Source organism: Terrapene carolina, unplaced genomic scaffold (genome assembly GCF_002925995.2).
Source record: "Terrapene carolina triunguis isolate 2854851 unplaced genomic scaffold, T_m_triunguis-2.0 Scaffold62, whole genome shotgun sequence".
Lineage (NCBI taxonomy): Eukaryota > Metazoa > Chordata > Testudines > Emydidae > Terrapene > Terrapene triunguis.
Genome location: NW_020664413.1, coordinates 60,665,663 through 60,689,026, shown reverse-complemented (window position 1 = coordinate 60,689,026; position 23,364 = coordinate 60,665,663). Strand labels below are relative to the sequence as shown.

Below are 23,364 nucleotides of genomic sequence, written 5' to 3'. Positions count from 1 at the left end.
GGGTGCAGGAGGGTGGGGAGCCCACAGGGGCAATGGGGGGCTCCGTGCCCACAGGGGTCAAGGCCACCAAAATACAAGTTCACCCAGTGCACCATTTTCCCTGTGCCTCCCCCTTCCCCCCATAACACCCACTGGCTGTCTCCCCTCCTCTATCCTCCCTCCCCCCATAACACCCACTGACTGGCTGTCTCCCCTCCTCTAGCCCCCCTCCCCCCATAACACCCACTGACTGGCTGTCTGTCTCCCCTCCTCTATCCCCCCATAACACCCACTGGCTCACTGTCTGTCTCCCCTCCTCTAGCCCCCGGCCGGCCAGGACACACCTCGCCGCCCCGCCCGGGGCCCACCCGCGTGGGCCGCCCCCATTGGCTACCCGTGGGCGAGGCCATTGGCGGGCGCGGCGGCGGAGGCGGGCCGTTGGGCCCAGGGCTAGCCGAGGGCCGGCAGGGGGAGCCCGGCCGGCTGCGAGCAGAGGCGCCGCGGCACCGGGAGCAGGAGCAGGCCGGGTGCGGAGACAGCGCTACCCAAGCCCGTGACAGCCCGAGGTAAGCGGGGCGCCGCCTCTCCCCGCTCCGGCCAGCCCAGGAGCGGCGCTGCCCGGGCTCGGGGCGGGGGCTGTGAGGGGCTGTCAGTGACAGCGGCCCCGTCTGTCCGGGGGGCGCCGGGACTCCGCTGGCCGGGCCGATCCGTGCCTGGTGACCGGCCCCGGGGCTGGGGTGCCGCGGGGGGAGGTAGCCCCGTGGGGGCCGGGCTCGGAGAGGGACGAGGTGGGTGAGGTCCCGGGGCTGGACCGAGGAGAGGAAGGGGTCAATCTTCTCTCTAGAAACGGGGCCTGATCGCTGATGGGGGGGGGACAGGCAGCCGCCCCCCCCCCGCAACCTGAAACATAGAGACCTTTTACCTTTGTTTGCACGGTCCCCTTTGTCCCCTGAGTACACGGTGTTGTTATCTGACCTCTGTACTTTACACCCCAGCAAGCGCTGCAGTTGTGAAACAAACCGCCCCTCACCCAGGCTGAAAATCATGATCCGCTTTTCCTTAAAGCGGGCGTTATACCTCCAGAATGGCATACCTACAATAGCGCTGGCTGGGTTTTACAAACGGCCTGGATCGAGATGTGTTTTGCAGCTTTAGATCCTTTTCAGGGGTCTGACATTCTCTCCTGGGTGGGTGAAGGTGCAGGGGCGTGTCAAGGCTGCTCAGAAACAGTCTGAGTGCATGATTTCATTCTCCCCCTGGGAAGTGTACAGTGTTTTGGGTTTTTCAAAAGATGCACCTTTAGAAATACTTCATTTTGAGTTGCTGTCAAGAGTATGATTTGTAAATCTTTGGAAAACACGAAGTGACAGTTCATAGATTGCAAATTAATATCAAATTACTGCTGCTTCATGACAACCAAAGCTTCACAGTGAGACTCTATTGTTTAGCTTAGATCACTTTTACATTAGTACAGACCTAGTCTGAGTGGAAATGCTTTTGTTTCTTTGTATAACCTAAACTGTGAATTTCAGCCAGTATAGTTATACCAGAATAACCTCTCCTGTGGACATTTCTTGTATGAGTGGCTTTTTTGCAAGGGAGGTTAGTTATTTCACTCTAGAAGGGGTTTAAGCTAAACCAACAAAAAGCCAGTCTTCTTCCAGAATAAGCTTGTCTGTGCAGAGGGTTATAATGGCATAGTTATACTGGTATAACAGGTCAAACTTTCCCAGGCACACAAGGCCCAAAACCAAATTCTGATCTCAGACCTTGCCAGCACTGTGATTCCAGCCACTGGCATAGCTGCACGGTTGCACATCTCTAATGTGGATGTGATTTGAACTGTGTAACTTACAATAATGTAAATAGCAACTACAAAATGCAAGGAGCCTCTCCTAATGAAAGAGTGTTGGGAAAGTCCAATCCTGGTCTCTTTGGCTAGGTGCGTGGGCTGAGGATATGAAAGGGGAGAGGATGTTGTTTTAAAGTCCGTGCTCTGTGGCAAGAATCTGGGGAACCTGAAAGGGATAGATCACTGAAGTAACTGACTATCAGAGGTGAGCACCTTAATAGGATGGCCAAATACCACATGTAGATGCTCAAATCAGTGTTTAGGCATCTGTGTGTCTAAATGTTTTATTATATCTGTTTTATAGGTGGGGAAACTGAGGTTCATAGGCCATAGCCATACTAGGGAAAATGTTGTTAGTTAACATATTTAAATGCATCTTTTAATTTTTTTTCTGCTGATGACAAAGGCCAGAGTGGGTAGCAGCCAAACATTCAAAAATGGTCACTTTTGGTTGCCTTATTCTGGACTCTCAAACTTTTAAAACACCCCAAAATCAATGGCCTCTTTCTTGAAAGTGTTGGCCTAAATGAATTGCTAAAGTCACCCAGAGCCAGAAACAGAACACAGAATCTTTTAACCAGTAATCCTGTGCCTTACCCACAAGACCCTTCTTCCTCCTCGTCACTGAAAAAACATGTTTGAAAATTAGGCCTGGAGTATTTATGTGTATGGGCTGAGCCTACTATGAGTTCAGCCAAAGTTTTGTGAATGGCCATTTATATAGTGGCTTGTAATAAGCACTAGGCAACTATATCTAATATTGGCAAGGACACTATCTTTGGATATAATAAAAAAAAATGTACCTTTAAAATGTTTCAGATTGGTTGTTATTCAAATTGATGTGTCCAGATGGGATTATTAGTAGCATAAGGCTGCAAATTTATTGCCACTTCAGAAGGTGGGTTTTTAGAGGAAGTAAAAAAAATGAAGCATGGTTGGAGCACAAGACTGAATCAGGAGTTCTCTGTTCTGTTCCTAGCTCTGCCCTGGACTCTGTATGACCTTGGGCAAGTCACTCACCCTCTCTGCCTCGCTTTCCCCATCTGTAAAACAGGCATGCTACCCCTTTCCTACCTCAAAGCTTCTTGTGAAGCTTAAGCAATGTTTGTAAATGGCTCCGAGATCCTCAAATGAAAGCTGCTGTATAAATTATGAAATATTTATATTAATTATTCCATTACTTTCACTTAAAGTCTAAAAATGGACGGGATACATGAATGCTGAATAAGAATTACTAATGCAAAGAATTTTTACTGTCAGTAAGGATCAATATTTACACAGTAAGGCCCCAAATCTGCAAACACTTATGCCTGTGCATAACTTTACTCATGTGAGTCGTCCCATTGAATCCAGTGAAACTACTCATGTACACAAAGTTGTGTATGGGTATAAGTGTTTACAGGATCGGGGCCTTAAACAGGAGTTTCCTGTATCTAAGCTGAGAACTTAAAATAACTAATGAGAACTGCATATGAGAACTAGGTTGCTGGTTTGCGTTTGAGAAAAAATTGCCAAGTCATAGCTCTTGTGTAAGCAGAGGTAGTAACCAAGCGATTGTAGCCATTTGAAAGTAGAGCATAAAGTGTTTGAATAGTACTTTTTGTTGACAAGGATCAAAATGCAAATAGGAGCCATGTAGAGTCTTGGTGGAAAATATTTTTAATGACCCTTGACGCCAATACTTTAGGAGTACTCTGTTTTCAGAAAACTGATTCTTTTGGGGTTAAAGTAAATACTGGAATGCAGGACATTCAAGTAAAGAGTTGTATTTGTATATTCTTGGGATTTCTGTACCAATGTGACATTTTACTCCTGGGGGGGGGGAAAGAGCAGTGATGAGCTGATCTCTACTAAAATGAATATGTATCACCAACCTTAAGCATTCGAAAACCGTGAGTCTGGTCCCTCAAAAAGCATGAGATTGGCTTAGAAATCATGAGGGTTTTTTAACTAATAAATTTGGGACTCTCTTTATTTCCCTTCTGGATTTTGAGCCTTTGGGAGGCACTTGGGGCACATTTTCAACCTTCTCTCCACAACCATGAGGGATAGAAACGTACATGAAAGTTGAGATTCTCACCTAATCAGAAGCATCCAGGAGCTGGGGCTTTAAGAAAAGCACCAAATTTCACAATAAAATGAGAGTTGGCAACACTGCTAAAGGATTAGGGTTTGTAGGATTGGGACTTTTTTTTTCTGTTCATGTTACAAAAATGTGCATTGCTTAATACAGAGAGAATTTAGTTTGTTTTTACATCTTATTTAGTTCAAGATGTCCAAAAAAATCCATGGAGGGTCTGTTGTGGAGATGCAAGGAGATGAAATGACTCGGGTCATTTGGGAACTGATTAAAGAAAAGCTGATATTTCCATATGTGGATCTGGACCTGCACAGGTAACCATATATTCTACATGGCTGATTTGCTGTTGGGCATTGGTTTATATTTTTGTATATGTGGGGGTTTATACCTTGTCAGAGAACTGGCCTCCCACAGACATCTCCCCTCCAGCACTCCGTGCTACTCTGCTTGGTTTGCAAAATGATTTGTTCTGAAGACCACCAGGAAGGGCTCAGTCATCTACTTAAAGCCACTACTTTGTGGTGAAAAACCTGTTTGCCAAAATGTCTTCGCTATGACCTCATTCCTGCAAACGCTTTCACGGACAGTCTCTGTGGACTCACAGGGGTAAGCGGTGTACACCCAGCAGTAAGTGGATTAAACTGTGCTGTGCCTCTTAGAAGGGACAGCACAGGAGTCAGAGCCCAGGTGTTCAGTTACCACCTTTGGACCTCCTTAATTCTGGGCTGCTCTAGGTCTGGTGATAGGTATGCTTTATGCAGCCTAAACCAGCTGGAATTCAGCCATTTCTCCTTAACCCCCTGCCCCCAGCACATCCCTACACTGACAGCTTTACTGAATGATGGTATTGGGCTCCCATTGGCCTTATGCCAACATGGGGGAATTCCCCACAGGGCCTTTTTACCCATTTAGGCTGCTGAAGTGGTACAAAGGGGCTATTGCAGGGGATGGAACAGGATTAAGCCCTGTTTGGATTAGTCTGTGACTGTTCACGCTTCTCACAGTTTCATAAACTGCATCCATCCACCTTTGTTCACCTCCAGAATAATAAATTAGGAGCAAGTTTTTAAGAAAACAGGGAGGGGGAAAAATCACACCTATTGGAATGTGATGACACTGCCTACAAGACTTATTTTAGCAAAATAAAGAGCTATTCCTTCCCTTCCTATCCTCAAAGTAGTAGGTCAGAATTACAGCAATGTTCATGGTTTTTTATTTTCCCAGCTGGATGGAGAAATCTTCAGTGGTGTCAATCATTAGTCAAACCCACCGAGTCCGACCTTTTCCCTACTTCCAAAGCAGTTTGCTTTTGTTCTGGAGACTCCACCTCCTACTCACCCAAGATTTACTGCTTGCTAGTGCCAAGAGGAACTTACAGGCACCTAGCAGCTTATTGCACACACAGTGTCTGGAGGAGAGCCCATTCTTAAAAAGTGGGGAAGGAGACTGAGACTGTCTTCCCAAGCACAGTGGATACATTCATGCCCTGTTTTACACGTAACTGATTATACTTCGAGGACAAATATGCAGAGCACAGTTGTTCATAAAACCAGTAATAAGTATAGTAAACGTTTTCCCCTCCACTGTTTTAAAGAAATATGTTCAGCTGTAATTTTAAAGCGTAGCAGTGTGCTGACTCCATCATCGCTGGTATTATTGTTTGCGGGGTCCTGCTGGTGTGCTTAGTGTTATGTATTACACAAAGAAAGCCACAGTCCCAGCCCCAAGCAGCTTGCAGTAGAAGGGTCTAATTCACTCCGGGTTTATGCTGATTTGCACGCAGGCAGAGAGCCCCATCGTGGAAAGTCCAGCGGGGAAGGCTGAAATAATGCAAAACAGCCACAACTTCACTTGAGCTGCCAGGGTGATAGGTTGATTAGATACTCACAAAGCAGGTGGGTACCAGCTGAGAATGGGACATGGCCAAGGCAGCTGGGGATGCACGCATCTGTGTACCCTTGCGGCAGATGCTCTTGGCAGGGCTCCTACACAGCCTCGATCATAAACTAAAGTCATCCCTGCACCCTCACCTGCAGAAACCTTGAGGGAAGATACTGGTGTTAAGACCTTCCCTTGTTTTGACTCCTGCTGGAGTGCAGGTTGGCTGGATGTAGATACCAGTAATGACAGAATTCTAGGACTGTGTGTGTGTTGTCCATTTATATCATGTAGGACCATAAGCATCTTAGATTGAGCCATCAGGTGACTTTGATTATTTTGGGGGGTTATTTGTAGCTATGACTTGGGCATGGAAAATCGTGATGCGACCGATGACAAGGTGACAGTAGAAGCAGCAGAAGCGATGAGGAAGTACAATGTCGGCATCAAGTGTGCTACTATCACTCCGGATGAGAAGAGAGTGGAGGAGTTCAAGTTGAAGCAAATGTGGAAGTCTCCGAATGGGACAATTCGAAACATTCTGGGTGGCACAGTCTTCAGGGAGGCTATTATCTGCAAAAACATCCCCCGGCTGGTATCTGGATGGGTGAAACCCATCATCATTGGCCGTCACGCTTATGGGGACCAAGTGAGTTACTACTTTAGGGTCATTCTCTGTTTCTTTTTATCTGTACTTTATTTAGGTGAACAGTCTTATCCCAGGGAACAGGACTGGTACAAAACAGCATGCACCGAATGTGCATGCGATATTTCTTAAAGGCCGTATTTTAGCTGCTTTTGCACAGATTCACGAGGGGGTGGAGATGCACTCATCATGCTCCGTGCTTATTAGCATTCTGTGTTTGTACAGCACCTACCATGATGCTGGTCGATGACTGGAGCTACCGCAGTTCTACTAATAATAGACAGAGGCCTATGCTGGAGGTAGTGTGCACTGTTCCTTATTAAAGAGTGTAGAAATTTCCAACTGCCCCAAAGGCAAGCTCACTGCCTTAGCAGTCTAGAGACAGAATGCCTCCAGCAACTGCTCCCAAGGCCTTCCTCTCACCCCATTGCAGCGGTGAATGTATAAGACAGACTCTACCCCTAAATTTTTTCCTTCCTCTTGTCCCAGTGTTGTCGAATTGTCTGAAGTACTTCCAGGTAGCCCAACATCCAAATTACTTCTCGATTCTCTGTGTTTCCATGGGCAGCTTTTGTAGAGCCAGGTACTCATTTCACTCAAAAAACAACCCGAAACCAACAAAACCCACTTGCTTGGTTACCTTATAGTTTGTGCCTGGGGAGACCGAACAATGGTGCCTTGGAAGCCTCAGGCCACATCATAACGAGGAACATTCCTGTTCTTTAATGGTCTCTAATGCTGAGAGAGCTGGTGTAATATGAAGCTGAGAGTGTCCTCTAGTGATCTGATACATGTCAGTCTATTTAACTGGAAGACCCACTCTTTGGCAGCAGAACACCCCTCCACCCCCCCAGGAAAGCCCACTTTAACGAGACCTTTAGAAGGAGGAAGAAAAACATTTTGTTGGGGAAGAGGAGTCTCATTGCCTGCCCTACTCCTGTTCACTATGCACAATTGTGCCAAAAGGTTTGTGCAAGTGAGCTAATGAGGAGCTGGTGGGTGTTTTTGTTTTTTGGCAACATATTGGGTTCTTGCCATGTCATTTACTTGTCCTGGGTTAATGAACACTGACATTGTTTATTTGGACTGACAAATAAGTCATGTTACTTGAGCATCTGATTTAAATACAAGTTTGAAAGCTTAGTGAAAAAGCATTTGTCCTTCTTCAAGTGATTGTCCGCACAGATTCCGCTCTTGGTGCAGAAATGGTTGAGGGAGGGATGAGTTTTGTTTTGAAGCTGTTCAAGTGAAACGAAATGGTGTGGAAGGCAGTGTGGTCCCATGGGAAGGTCCTGGACTGGAAGTCAGACCTGGGCTCTGTTCCCAGCCCTGCCACTCACCTGCTGTGTGATGTTGAGCAAGTCATAGCAGGTTTGTGCCTCGGTTTCCCCATTTGTAAAATGGGAATAATGATACAGACCTTCTTTGTAAAGTGCTTTGAAATCTATGGACGAGCAGTGTTATAGAAGAGCTAGGTAAGTCATATGCTCACCTGAAATGGTAGGCGACAGCTGAGTATCTAATTCCTAAAAGCAAAAAGAAATGGCCGAGCCCATACCTCACAAAAAAGAATAATTAGTCTTGCGTCTTTAAGAAATAAATCAAGAGCACTGAATAATTAAGTAGGCAGTGGAAATTACAGTAGGCTAGACAGTGTGTTGATAAAGCAAAAGAAGTGGACACTTGCCAGAGCAAGTGAAAGGAATAATAGATGGGAAGAGATAAAGGAAAACCAGCAAGCTGTAGAGCTTGGGAAGAAGATTACTGATGTCAGCAAGGAAATGGTGAGAAGGCTCGAAGGCTGTAATGGAGAGTAGCCTAAAAAGAACCTAATGACATTTACCCAGGACAATTTGGAAGATGATGATACACATTTATTGTAACTGAGTTTTACAGTTATGTGGTTTTTTTAGAGTGTGTGTTGCCTGCGTGGGCAGTTTTCACCCATTCACAAATGCCTGAGAATGATTGTTACTGTAGTTAGGCCTGTTTGGAATTCAGGTCTCAGAAGTGAAAGGTTAGACACTAGTAGCATAATTCACAGCATTGTCAAGATAGCGTAGTTTGGTGCATAGTTGTGTTAACCCAATTATGAAATGGAATAAATAGAATTTACCAGAATATCCCCTTCCCCACTGAATATTAAACAATACTATTTTTAGAGATCTGCAATATTAAAATGTCATCTACATCTGGAAAATGTAAATTTCTGCATTTTTCAGCTCTTTTAGTGCATCTATTTCCACATTTTTCCTATGAACGTGAATTGCTATTTGACCAAACATGACACTATTTCTCTTGCAGTTTACCTGTGTATTGGATGAAACTACTAAATTTCTCTCTTTTGTATAGTACAGAGCAACAGATTTTGTTGTTCCTGGGCCTGGAAAAGTAGAAATGACTTATACACCGAAAGATGGCGGTAAACCAGTGACCTATCTGATCCATAACTTTGAAGGTATGTATGGTGTCACAAAAGCTGTGATTGTAACTGGTATTTGGCATGATTCAAGTTGATGGGTGTGTCAGATTCACTGCATGGTACAGCATCTATACTTTTAGAGGCCTATTTCATTTGTGTGGGAGGGGAGGAGAACTTTCCAGCGCTGAAAGTTAATTCAATTGTGCTGGAAATCATAAAGCAAAGAAACAAAATACAAAACACACACACACACCAGACTTACCACTTCTCATGCATCTTCTGTGACACTTGTGCCGTTGGTAGCTATGTCAGGCACTGCTCTTCGCTGATAACAGAGAGAGAAATTCTCACATTGCAAACTCCCCACCATGCATTGGACTAATTGGCAGATTCTGTCAAAAAGCCAAAAACTGCTTGGAGAATGAACTACTTCTATTACTACTAGAGGAAATCCCCTCCCCCCAGATCAGGGCTGAGCCATGCTGGCAGGGTAGTGTGTGGGTTCCCGGCCCTGCTGCTGCACTCTAGATAAACAAAGCACTTGGTTCACCAAGGCAGTGAATCAAATGCCTTTCACCAGCACTACGCCATGCAATTGTGTTGAACCTGAAGTTTACGGTTATGTACAAATGTGCAAATTATCTTCTTTAAATTATTTTCAGGAAAATGTTACACTTGAGGCTGTATAAAACTTGGTAGCTATGAGACCCCTAACCCTAAAAGTTCTTTGGAGGACCTTGTGGTCAATCCCATTTTGCTCTGTACATCACTAAGCATGGCAGGCTGGGTGCCAATTTGCATGCTAAGACTAATGGAGACTGGTGATTTGTATTCTTGGATCCTATTCCAACATACTTGGGTTCGGCTTTTATGAAACTTGGTTTAATACTTTTAAAATAACACCCAGTGTCATCTTAAAACAACTTTGCTTTTGTGACAAACAATCAAACCTGCTTCAGTCATGAAAAGGTCTGGCTATTTCCCCAACCACCACCAGGTACCTCTGTAATAAGACTCAACTATTTCTATCATTACCAGGAATACACATAGGCAGTGGTTAAGTTACCTTACGAGGCACTCCTTCCAAAATTATGTTTTGGGTTTCCAAATGAGGGGTGTTGTCATAAGAAAACTTACTGAAAAATACTTTGGCCAGTGAGATTTCAAATTAGGCCAGATCCTGCAGACCCAGGCAAACCTCCCATTTAGGCCAGTGGTAACTTTGCTTTGAAAATGATAGTAAAGGTCTAAGGCATTTGGATAAGAATGAGCCCATCTCAGGTTTCTCACTAATGGCCCCAACCAATTCTTATTGAAGTCAACGAGAAGACTCTCATAGAGATAAGCCAATGGGAACTGTCTTATTGAAGTAGGTGGGATTTTGTCATTGATTTAAGTAGAAACACAATCAGGCCCAGGAACCTTAATCTTTTCATTTTAGTAATTGTCAACAGTAGGAAGACCATTCCAGAGTGTCTAGTTTTGATCAAACTCATGGCAGATACAACAGCCTCTAGGAAATTTCACAACTCAAAGAAGGGGGAAGTGGGTGTGCGTACTGCTGTGAAGCCTACCCTTCTGTTATTCAGACCAGAAGAGATGACAGGAGAGTTTGGGGGAATTGTATTTCCTTGGCTGACTGGCTCTGTACTTATTTTTAAATCCATAGCTCTTGTTGTTCTCAATAAAATCACCAGAGTTCTCTGTGATATAGTTGTTTCTGCTTCAAAGGGTGATTCCACTTTTATATGCCACGCACAGTTTTAATGTATGTACTTCAGACTAAATAGGAAGTTAGGGAATGTTAATGTATCTCTTGGAATGCTAGCTTGTCCCACCCTGCTGGTCCACAAGCAGGTCTCTCCTTCCTCCTCCCAGGGTCTGTACTGAGGAAGGGATTACAAACTCTGGAATGGAGGACATGCACAATTTTCCTGCCTTCCCCTCAGACATACACAGGCCGTGCACAACCTGGTCAGAATACTGTCCAAGGCTGTGTTGTCTCTTCTCTATAGCCCTTATGGAGGTTCTAGGAACAGGAGAGCATTCTTTGCAGCCTGGTGACAATGAACCTGTTCTCTCAGGGAGCCAGGAGAGGCTGCAGTGAGGTCCGAGCCAGGGAAGAGATGCAGGGTCTCCACAGATGACTGTGGATTCCCGGGACCCACATAGTATGGAGCTGGTCCCACAGCCTTTGTCCACGCTGCCAATGGTTAAACCACCACCTCAAAGAAGATGGGTCTCCCACAGCAATTTCCTCCTCAGAACCCTTTTCCATGTGTTTTTTTTTTTCTCTGAGGGGTGGTGATCTGGACCGTAGTTAGGTGTCACTGAAGGAAACTACATCTGGCCTACAGCCATGTAAAAAGTTACTTAAGCTTAATGATCCACCAGGAACCATGCCTAGACCCATGCCTCACAGCACTGAGAGAATTAGACAAATGATGCACATATGGGGGGAGGGATAGCTCAGTGGTTTGAGCATTGGCCTGCTAAACCCAGGGTTGTGAGTGCAATCCTTGAGGGGGCCAATTAGGGTTCTGGGGCAAAATCAGTACTTGGTCCTGCTAGTGAAGGCAGGGGGTTGGACTCAATGACCTTTCATGGTCCCTTCCAGTTCTCTGAGATAGGTCTATCTCTCCATGTGGGAGGAAGAGTCCTATTGTTTGTAACTGAATTCCATCCTGTTATACTTCACAGTCTCTAGAACCACATCAGGAAAGACAGACTGCCGAGGATTCCAGCCTGCTGGCTGGGAATTCTATAGCGTGCTGTTAGAAATGGGGTGGGGTTTTTAGCCAGTGTTGTAGCTAATTCTTATTTACTGTTCTCTTTTCTCCCTTTGCTGATAGGCTGTGGTGGTGTAGCTATGGGAATGTATAACCTTGACCACTCCATCAGGGATTTTGCACACAGTTCTTTCCAGATGGCATTATCTAAAGGCTGGCCCCTGTACATGAGCACCAAGAACACCATTCTGAAGAGATATGATGGACGCTTTAAAGACATCTTTCAGGAGATCTATGAAAAGTAACTAGTACAGATTGTTACTTCCAGTTTTTCTCTTCCAGAGCATTTTTTCTGTAGTAGAAAGATGGTTCTCTTATTCTTTGTGAACCCCCACCGGCAATTCAGAGCCCAAACCTCTGAAGTGCTCAGCACCCCACGCTCTCATTGAAGCCAGGTTGGGGCACTCAAGCATGTGCTTAAGGGCTCTCCTGAATCAAGGCTTTGTTGTCCATCTCCACTGGCATCTACTGATGATAAAAAGAAAGCTCTGGAGATTTGGATGGAGTCATGGAAAATCCCTGGCTACTTGCTTTAGAACTTGAACCTCACTATTTTTTAGCAGAGCATTGCAAGTCTTCTGTCTTTAAAATGTACATATGTATACTCTTAAAATGGCTTACATTATAAAGAGGGGATCTGTCTAGATTTCAGTAAATTGTTGCTTGGCCTTTTTTGAAGAAAGTATCTTGTCCTACAGCTCTCATAATTAACCAGGGAGGTCCTTGAGTATTAGACTCCAATGGACCCCAGAAATAAGATTACACAAAATTCACTGTAAATTCACAGAAGCATGGAGCCATAGTCTTGTCCCGTTCACCAGTTTAAGCCCTTTAAATGCAGCTGAGTTGCTGTTGATTTGTCTCAGTGTAAGAGAGAGCACCATTGGGCCTACTGATTCTCAAAGCTGAATGCATGAGACAAATTCTTTTAACAGTGTTTCCTCTAATTTATGTTTGCTCTTTGTCACATATATGAGGGGCTCAGCCATTGGTTGTCTTCCCTCCTCCCCCCCACCTGTGACTGGTCACATGCCATCTTTATATGTATGCTTCATAAAAACCTATAAAACCAGGAGCAAAATGTATTATGTACATCCTGTCCTTTCAGGTGCTGTTCAAGGCCCATAAACATCTTCATCTGAGCCCACAGGCCCTTTCCTCTCCCATTTCCTCATGCAAGTTAAGGATTTCAGCCTTTCCCCTGCATGTTGCACTGACCAGAATTGTAATTTCCAGAAGCTACCTGGTGGTTTTCTTGTCTTTCAGAGAATACAGGCCTCAGTTTGAAGCCAAGAAGATCTGGTATGAGCATAGACTCATCGATGACATGGTGGCTCAAGCCCTGAAATCTGAAGGTGGCTTTATCTGGGCCTGTAAGAACTATGACGGTGATGTGCAGTCTGACTCTGTGGCACAAGGTATGTCCTGTTCCTATTCCAGCAGGTTGCTGGGCTAAGCCTGGGTAACAGTAAGGCCACCAGTCTCACACAGAGCATCTCATGCTATGTACCCGTGCATATGCTTATCCTAGAGCCATTGCTTTATCTCCGAACTGTTTGCAGTTCACAGACTCAAGAAAACTAAATACGAGATGCACTTTAAAAAGTGACTCTCAATTGGCAGAGTGCATCCATCTTCTGTTTAGACTTCTTTGTCTGATGGCTATTCCAGTGCTACAACTACTAATGGCTCTAAACCCAAAGTGCTTGCACCAGTAGCTGGGATTTGGTCACCAAAATGCCTGCATGACTTAACCCAGGGCACAGTGGCGAAAGCTGAGCATGGAAAGGTCACCTCAGCAAATTGGCTCAATGCCCCATGAGCAAAAAAAGAAATTGTAATGACATAAAAATGTAACCCAAATTCCAAGAGCTAGATAGATATTGATATGAATAAAACTCATAGCTCTTGGTAAGAATCCTACTCAAAGATGCGGCCTGTTGGCATGTGTGTGGCACTCGCAGGAAGAACATGAGTTGAGTAGTGTTCTTTCTTTAGCAAATTTTGCTTCACACAAAACTTAGAGGGATTCTTGTTCCTTGCCCCAAGAAGCTTCCAGTGACCCAGATCTCAGAGACCTGGAAGGTGAGAAGGTGACATGAGCTCCCAGTTTTACATCCCCACAAGCTCCTCCCGCCAGAGGGGATGGCACCAGGAAAACAGGTTTTGTGGTTTTGTTTGTTTGTTTGTTTGTTTTCCATTCCCTCAGGCTCTTTTCTGTGGGATGGAGCACTCAAACCCAGTGTAAGAGCCTGATCCCATAAGTTGTAAGGTTCATGGAACGCCTGTTCAAGTATGGGAGTTCCAAGCACTGGGACCTTGCAGGTTGGGACCCTAAGTGCTGAAGAACGTAGGGGAAGGAAGAATGGCCATGTGGTCAGGGCTGGGTTAACCCATCACTGGATCCTAAGTAAACATACATTTCTCCTGGCCCAGTGCAGAGGGAAGGCTCTGGTAGGGTGACCAGGTGTCCCAATTTTATAGGGACAGTCCCAATATTGGGGGTTTTGTCTTATATAGGAGCCTATTACCCCCTACCCCGTCCCGATTTTTCACATTTGCTATCTGGTGACTCTTGGCTCTGGGGGGGGGGGGGGGGTTGGAGAGAGCCCACCCACATTCACCCCACAGTGGCGGTTCCTGTCCCGAGGGGCTGGGCCCTGCTCCAGGCATTGTGACCTGGTGCATGAGGTTACAGCACCACTCAGGTTCGGCCCGGTTGCCCCTCTGTCATGACAGGGGCGGAGGGAGGCGGCTGGGCCAGACATGACTGGTGCTGCAACCCAGGCACCAGGTCTCAACGTGCAATGTCCGGAGTGGGGAGCCAGGTCTAGACCTGTGGGACAGGAACCACTGCTGCAGGGTGTGTGCGGGGTGGGCTCGCATTCTCCTCCGCCCCTGGGGTCTCCCCTCCATACCAGGCCAGGATTAGGGTTGTGGTGCCTGGGTGAAGGGTGGTTGGTGCCCCCTTGGTGGCGCAAGGCATTGGAGAAGGAGGACACTAGCCTACAATTTTACCCCCTGCTCCCACAAATTTGGGTCCTAGGCATGTGCCTGGTTTGCCTGTGCATTAATCCAGCCATGCATGTGGCTAAGGCAGAGGACAGGAAGTCAAGACACTATAGTTCTATCAATGCCAGTGGGTCCATGTGACATTAGGCAAACCCTTCAGTCTTTCTGAGACTACTTTTCTCTAAATTGGGGAGGAGAACAATACTCGCCTACCACACCGAGGTCGCAAGGCAGAACTTGGTCATGCTTCTGAGTGGTTTGAGATCCTCCCAAGGAGATGGCATGTAAAATCAAAGTCTTACTGTGTTAGACAGAGTGAGCCAGGTCCTTAGCTGGTGTACCCAAGTGTAGCGCATTGACGTTCCTAGAGCATGTCACTTTACACCAGTGGGAGACCTGGCCCCGACTACCCCAGATGATCAGGTGTGGCGTAGAACAGCAATTTAAATCTCTGTACAGGAGCAAGTTTCTCCTCCCACTCCCAAAGCCCTTTATCTGAAGGGACCTTTCCGTAGGAATGGAGATGAACGTGACAAGAGAAATGTGGGGAATGAGTAGGGTCACCATATTTCCCAAAGGGAAAACGGGACACCACATGGGGCTGCCCCAAGCCACTTGCCTGAGCCCTGCCTCCAACCCCGCACATGGGGCTGGCTCGTGCCTGCCCCCCCTCTACGCCGCACACGGGGCTGACCCAAGTTACTGGCCTGAGCCCTGCCTCTCCCACGTGCAGCCTGCTCCCCGTGTGGGGCTGATGTCATTCCTCGCCTGAGCCCTGTTCCCTCCCCCCATGCGGCTGGCGTCGCTGCTCGCCCAAATCCTGCCTGCCCCCGCACAGCTGGCATCGCTGCTTGTGCAAACCCTGTTTCCCCTCCCCCCCCCACAGGGGTGGCATTGCCGCTCCCCCCCCCGCATGTTCCTCTGCGCCCCACTGGGGGTGCGCGCCCCACTTTTTTGGCAAAAATGGGCAATTGTCCCGTTTGCTCTTGCCAGCTGCTGATCAATTGGTAAGAGCAAATGGGACAAATGCCCATTTGTGAAAAAAAAAAAAAAAGTCATCACAGCTGGGACATGGCTTAAAAAAGGGACTGTCCTGGGCAAAACGGGACGTATGGTCACCTTAGGAATGAGGATTGACAACAAAATACATGAACAGATAAGAAGCAGGGCAGTGGAACTGGGAAGGGGGGCAGGAGAAGTGCCCCCACAATGGAAATATTGTGGGAGCTCTGCCCCCACAAACTCGCACACACTGGGGCGGGGAAAGACAAGAGCGGGATCCACCGGAGCTGGAGCAGCCGCAGCAGAGCCTAGGATTGGGCCAGGGAGTGGGACTCAGAGGGACTGGAACGGGCCTGGGAGCAGGTAGGAACCCGCCTGGACCTGGCTCCCGACACCTCTCCCAGCCACGTCTCAGTGCTCCCCTCCTATCTCTGCACACACCCCATAAGGAAATCTTCCATTCCTCCCACTGCAGCTAGCTTTTCTGGGCCCATTGCTTTTTCTTCCCCTAGGAGAAATACGAATCTCTCTCTTGGGAGAATTGAATTTCTACTCTGGTTGGGACCAGCGAGTGTGAAATCAAATGCAAAATCCGATTCCTAAACAGCCTTGCTGCTCCCATCCCCTTCCCATGCTGCCTTGCAGTTTGGAGTGACTTTTATTTCAGAGCTTTGGGAGTCAATGGGAGGGAAAGGTGCTTGCAGACTATGAGCAGAAAACAAGTGGCTGGATAGGGTGAATATGAATTTGCTTGAAATGGGGCAAAACATCTGCAGTTTTCTAGTGGCCTTGGTGAATAAAAGACGGTTACTCACCGTTGTAACTGTTGTTCTTCGAGATGTGTTGCTCATATCCATTCCAGTTAGGTGTGTGCGCGCCGCGTGCACGATCGTCGGAAGATTTTTACCCTAGCAACACCCGGTGGGTCGGCTGTGGAGCCCCCTAGAGTGGCGCCGTTATGGCGCTGGATATATACCCCAGCCGACCCAGCGCCCCCTCAGTTCCTTCTTGCCGGCTACTCCGACAGTGGGGAAGGGGGGCGGGTTTGGAATGGATATGAGCAACACATCTCGAAGAACAACAGTTACAACGGTGAGTAACCGTCTTTTCTTCTTCGAGTGCTTGCTCATATCCATTCCAGTTAGGTGACTCCCAAGCCCCACCTAGGTGGCGGGGTCGGAGTGAGACATTGCTGTGTGCAGAACCGCTGACCCGAAAGCAGCGTCGTCTCTGGATTGTTGCACCAGCGCATAGTGAGTAGCGAATGTGTGGACCGATGACCACACTGCAGCTCTACAAATGTCCTGGATCGGTACTTGAGCCAGGAAGGCAGTCGAGGAGGCCTGGGCCCTCGTGGAATGAGCGGTGAGGCGTGGCGTCGGTACACCGGCCAGGTCGTAGCAAGCACGAATGCAGGACGTGATCCAAGCGGATAGGCACTGAGAAGAGACCGGTGAGCCTTTCATCCGGTCGGCCACCGCAACGAAGAGTTGCGTCGTCTTCCTAAATGGCTTTGTACGGTCAATATAGAAAGCCAGGGCCCTGCGTACGTCCAAAGAGTGTAAACGCTGGTCTTGACGAGTAGCGTGCGGTTTCGGATGGAAGACCGGGAGGAAAATATCCTGGTTCACGTGGAAAGGTGACACCACCTTTGGCAGAAAGGCAGGATGGGGGCGAAGCTGCACCTTGTCCTTGTGGAACACCGTGTAAGGGGGCTCGGATGTCAGCGCCCTGAGTTCCGAGACGCGTCGTGCTGAGGTGATGGCTACCAGGAAGGCTGTCTTCCAAGATAAGTACAGGAGCGAGCAGGTAGCCAAAGGTTCAAACGGAGGCCCTGTGAGCCTGGAGAGGACGAGGTTGAGGTCCCACGTTGGAACCGGCTGTCGCTGCTGTGGGTATAGCCGGTCTAAGCCCTTGAGGAATCTAACGACCATCGGGTTCGAGAAGACCGAGGACGTGAGATCTCCTGGGTGGAAAGCGGAAATAGCGGCGAGGTGAACCTTGATTGAGGATGTCGCCAAGCCTTGCTGTCTGAGGGACAGGAGGTAGTCCAGTATCAAGGGGATAGGAGCCTGCGAGGGAGACGTAGCTCGTTGCTCACACCAGCAGGAGAACCTCTTCCACTTGGCTAAATAAGTGGTCCGCGTAGAGGGCTTTCTACTTCCCAGCAGGACCTGTTGGACGGCTTGCGAGCATTGGCGCTCTGAGCGACTCAACCATGAAGCATCCACGCCGTGAGGTGGAGCGACTGCAGGTCGGGGTGACACAGCCGGCCGTGGTCCTGAGAGATGAGATCCCGACTCAAGGGGAGCGTGATCGGCCTCTGTACTGACAGCTCTAGAAGTGTGGTGTACCAGTGCTGTCTCGGCCAAGCGGGAGCGACCAGAATTACCCGTGCATGGTCCCTGCGGATCTTGAGCAGCACCCTGTGGACCAGCGGGAATGGGGGAAAGGCGTAGAACAGATGGTCTTTCCACGCCATGAGGAAGGCGTCCGACCGAGAGCCCGGGGCTCGTCCGTGTAGGGAGCAGAATGCCTGGCACTTCCTGTTGGCCCGAGATGCGAACAGGTCGATCTGGGGAAACCCCCACCTCTGGAAAACGGAATAGATGATGTCCGGGCGAATCGACCACTCGTGCGTTTGGAAGGACCTGCTGAGACGGTCCGCCAGCGTATTCTGGACTCCAGGCAGGAATGACGCCGTGAGATGTATCGAGCGGGCGATGCAAAAGTCCCACAGGCGAATGGCCTCTTGGCATAGGGGAGATGAGCGGGCTCCGCCTTGCTTGTTGATGTAAAACATGGCCGTGGTGTTGTCGGTGAGAATCAGCACGCAACGGCCCTGTAGGAAGTTGAGGAAAGCCTGACAAGCCAGGCGCACTGCCATCAGCTCTCGGACGTTGATGTGCAGGGCTAGTTGGGACGCCGACCACAGGCCTTGGGTATGATGCTCCCCCAGGTGAGCGCCCCATCCTAGAGATGAAGCGTCCGTAACTAGGTGGAGGGAGGGCTGTGGGGCGTGAAAGGGTACTCCTGCACAGACCGCCGTGCGGTCCGTCCACCATGTGAGGGAGGCCAAGACTGCGGTCGGAACCGTGACCACCATGCTCAGGTCGTCTCGATGAGGACGGTAAACCGATGACACCCAAGTCTGCAATGGGCGAAGTCGCAGCCTGGCGTGCCTGGTTACGTAGGTGCACGAGGCCATGTGGCCCAAGAGGGCAAGGCATGTCCTTACGGTGGTAGTTGGAAAGGCCCTGAGTCCTTGAATGGCGCTTGAAATGGTATGAAAGCGGCTGTCTGGCAGTATGGCTCGGGCATGTCTGGAGTCCAGGATTGCTCCAATGAACTCTATTCTTTGAGTTGGTATTAGAGTGGACTTCTCTCTGTTGAGTAGAATGCCCAGCTCGTGGAAAGTGCGTGTCACTATGTGGACATGGGCCTGCACTTGGTCTCTGGTGCGGCCGCGTACCAGCCAGTCGTCCAAGTACGGGAACAGCTGTATCCCTTGTCGACGAAGGAAGGCCGCGACGACTGCCAGACACTTCGTGAACACCCTGGGAGCCGAGGACAAGCCGAAGGGAAGGACTGCGAATTGGTAGTGCCCCCTGTTTACTACAAATCGCAGGAAGCGCCTGTGAGGCGGATAAATCGCTATGTGGAAATAAGCGTCCTTCATGTCGAGGGCGGCAAACCAGTCTCCAGGATCCAGTGAAGGGATAATGGTCCCCAATGATACCATGCGGAACTTCAACTTTACTATGAATTTGTTGAGCCCGCGCAAGTCTAAGATGGGCCTTAGACCCCCTTTTGACTTGGGTATCAGGAAGTAGCGGGAGTAAAACCCCCTGCCCCTTAGCTCCGATGGAACCTCCTCTATGGCCCCCATAGCGAGGAGCCCAAAAACCTCCTGTGTAAGGAGTTGCTCGTGAGAAGGGTCCCTGAAGAGGGACGGGGAGGGGGAGTGGGAGGGGGGGGGCGAGGAAAACTGGAGGGCGTATCCCCTTTCCACCGTGCGAAGGACCCAACGGTCCGAGGTTATACGGGACCAAGCACGGTGGAAGCGGGAGAGGCGGTCCCGGAAAGGGGGAGTCGGATCCTGGATACCGGTCGTGGTGCCGTCCTCGACCGCACCTTCAAAAGGCTTGTCTAGGCCCTGAAGGTGGCCTAGACTGGCCTTGGTTCTGACCGGGTTGAGGGCCGGTCGACCTTCTCCTACCACCTCGACCCCGCCTCCTAGCAAAGTCCTGTCTTGGACGAGGCGGGGGAGGGTAGAACCGCTGAGGCTGCGGCCTGAAGGGCCTGCGCTGAGGCCCTGGGACATGCATCCCCAGGGAGCGCATCATTGTGCGAGAGTCCTTCAGGTTCTGGAGCCTCGAGTCTGTTTTCTCCGAAAAGAGGCCCTGGCCCTCAAACGGTAGATCCTGCAGGGTCTGCTGCAGTTCCGGAGGCAAGCCCGACACCTGGAGCCAGGAGATTCGGCGCATTGCTATCCCCGACGCCAGGGTCCTAGCGGCCGAGTCCGCTATATCGAGGGACGCCTGTAGGGAAGTGCATGCCACCCGCTTGCCCTCCTCTACCAGGGCCCCAAACTCGTCCCTCGAGTCCTGGGGAACCAGTTCTTTAAATTTCCCCATCGAGGACCACATATTGAAGCCGTAGCGGCTCAGTAGCGCCTGCTGGTTCGCTGCCCGCAACTGCAGTCCGCCAGCCGAATACACCTTGCGTCCGAACAAATCGAAGCGCTTAGCGTCCTTCGATTTGGGCGCAGCGGCCTGCTGGCCATGGCGCTCCCGTGTATTCACTGAGGAAACCACCAGTGAGCACGGTTGGGGGTGAATGTACAGATACTCATGATCCTTTGATGGGACAAAGTATTTTCTCTCAACCCCTCTGGCCGTGGGCGGAATAGAGGCCGGGGTCTGCCAGATGGTAGTGGCGTTGGCCTGGATGGTGCGGACCAGCGGTAATGCCACCCTGGATGGAGCATCCGCTGAGATGATCTGCACTATCGGGTCATGGACCTCCGCAACCTCCTCCACCTGGAGGTCCAGATTGCGAGCCATGCGCCGCAGTAGGTCCTGGTGGGCGCGAAGGTCTATCGGGGGCGGTCCGATGGACGACGTGCCCGCTACGGCCTCATCAGGAGAGGACGAGGAAGATGCCCCCGGTGGCAAGGGGTCCAATGGTTGGTCCTGCTCCCGGTGCTCCTGGTGTTGGGCATCTCCTGCCCCCTGGTCAGGGGCCTCGGCAGGTGCGGGCACTGGAGCCTCCACGTCCCTTGGAGGAGGGCGGGAGATGGTAGACTCCGGGGCCCTGGTGTCCGAACGGCCAGAGCGGGAAGCCGACAGGGGAGCTCCCTGAGCTTGGTGGTAGGCCCAAGGAGTCCAAAAGGACCAATGCGCAGGCCCTTGCATCGGGTCCTCGGTCTCCTGCAGGTGGCCGGGCTCCACCGTCTCAGATGACCGGGACGCCGATCTCGACGGCCACGGCGGTGCCGAACCCGATGCCGTCGGTACCGGATGGTACGGTGCCGATCGGTGCCGACCGTACGGGGACCTGTCCCTGCGTTGTTCCGGCGAACGGTGCCGGGACCTGGACCGGTGCCGATAGTCCCTCCGGTGCCGGGATCCCGATCTGGAACGTGACGAGGATCTGGAGGAGGCGTGGTACCGGGAGCGGCCTCTCGAGCCCGAGCGGCGCTCATACCGGTGCCGGGAGCTGCGCCTCGACCCCGATCGGTGCCGGTCGTCACGGCGGTGCCGGGATGTTGAACGGCGCCGCGAGGAAGATCTGGGCCGCGAGTACGACCGGTGCCGAGGTGACCCTCGGCGCCGGGACTCCGAGCGGCGTCGGGACCTGCTTCGGGATCTGGAGCGGTGCCGAGAGACTCGTGCTGGCGACGGTGGGCGCACCAGGGCAGGCTTGCCTCTGGACTGCAGCACGCGTGGAGCCACCGGTGCCGGGAGTTGCGACGGCGCCGGCTCCGTGAGGGCGATCAGGTCTCTCGCCGTGGCAAAGGTCTCCGGGGTGGAAGGGAGACAAGGTTCCACCACCAGCCTTGGTGGTGAAACAGTCCGCACCGGACTCAACGGCCTCGGTGCCGGAGTCGACGGTGTGGCCGCCTGTCTTTGGCGGTCCAGCTGCGGACGCGGCTCTACCCCCGGCACCGGGGGAGCCTGTATCTTCGCGGCAGCAGCGTCCCGTGTCTTAGCGGTCTTCTTATGGCCCGGCGAAATGGATCGGTGCCGAGGCTCTTTGGGCGGGCGCGGTGCCGACGTCGGTCGGTGCCGGACAGTCTTTTCTGCCGCACCGGTCGGGCCCGCCGGGGCGCTGCGCACCGAAGCGCTCGGTGCCGGGACAGGGCGCGCCGAGGGAAGATCGGGACTCAGCGCCGCCTCCATGAGGAGCTGTCGGAGCCTAAAGTCCCGCTCCTTCCTTGTCCTCGGCTTGAAGGCCTTGCAGATAGGGCACTTATCTGCTGGATGAGTCTCTCCCAGGCACTTCAAGCAGGAGCTATGCGGGTCGCTAGTTGGCATGTGCTTCCCGCAGGACGCGCACGGCTTAAAGCCAGGAGCCTTGGGCATGGGCCCGGCTGCGCGCCGGGGGGAAAAGGGGAAAAACACCCCCTAAACCCCCGATAACAACTTATAACTATATCTATATACACTATAACTAACTACTAACTAACTTGAACAACTATCTATACAACTAAATACAACAAGAGCAAAGAGAAGCTAGGGAGTGTGGAGATCAGCTAAGCCGCGCTCCACAGTTCCAACGACCGTCAGGGGCGGTAAGAAGGAACTGAGGGGGCGCTGGGTCGGCTGGGGTATATATCCAGCGCCATAACGGCGCCACTCTAGGGGGCTCCACAGCCGACCCACCGGGTGTTGCTAGGGTAAAAATCTTCCGACGATCGTGCACGCGGCGCGCACACACCTAACTGGAATGGATATGAGCAAGCACTCGAAGAAGAACTTCTATTCTTCAGATACTTGGGAGCAGCTTCCTAAGTCAGAACTGAACGAGTGGGTGTTTTAGTATTTAATGTATGGCTGTTATTCAGGAATTTGTTTGGCTTCCCTTGTGGCTTGGCAGAGTGGGGTAGCTTTAGCGGAGTCGGGGTTTTCAGAGGAAGACTTGACCCATTTGCTTATGACCTGCAGGGTATGGTTCTCTGGGGATGATGACCAGCGTACTGATCTGCCCAGATGGCAAGACAGTGGAAGCAGAAGCTGCTCATGGCACAGTTACGCGTCACTATCGCATGCATCAGAAGGGTCAAGAAACTTCCACTAATCCCATTGGTAAGATGCCTCGTGCTTCTCTGACTGATTGTGACATGTCAGAAGGAGTTAAGACTGAGAACACCCGCATTGTTGTTCCTGCAAATTCCTGCATCACAGAATGCCACACATGCGAATTGCATAGGGTGACCAGACTTCCCGATTTTATCGGGACTGTCCCGATATTTGCTTCTTTGTCCTGCGTCCCAACCAATGGTTGGTCGGGACACTGGACAAAAAAGAAATTTTGCCCTCCGCTCTGGCGCTCGCGCCGCCCCGGCTCCGCCCCCTCCTTCCCCCATTGGCTCCCTCCCCAAATCCCCGCCCTGGCCCCGCCTCTTCCCCAACCACGCAGCATTCCTCCTCCCTCCCAGGCTTGCAGCATGGCGGCGCAAGCCTGGAGGGAGGGGGTGGC

At 50.4% G+C, this 23,364-nt stretch overlaps 1 protein-coding gene across 1 annotated transcript in view; it reads left to right on the top strand.

The window, feature by feature from the left end:
* Positions 1-470: 470 nt before the first annotated feature.
* IDH1 (isocitrate dehydrogenase (NADP(+)) 1) overlaps positions 471-23,364 on the top strand; it is a 32,406-nt gene continuing 9,512 nt past the window's right edge. The window contains exons 1-7 of the mRNA XM_026647702.2: positions 471-545; positions 4,098-4,225; positions 6,147-6,438; positions 8,788-8,893; positions 11,710-11,887; positions 12,913-13,064; positions 22,830-22,970. Of these exons, the coding sequence (XP_026503487.1) occupies positions 4,104-4,225; positions 6,147-6,438; positions 8,788-8,893; positions 11,710-11,887; positions 12,913-13,064; positions 22,830-22,970 (991 nt within the window). The 5' untranslated portion in view covers positions 471-545; positions 4,098-4,103. The remainder of the gene's footprint in view (positions 546-4,097; positions 4,226-6,146; positions 6,439-8,787; positions 8,894-11,709; positions 11,888-12,912; positions 13,065-22,829; positions 22,971-23,364) is intronic.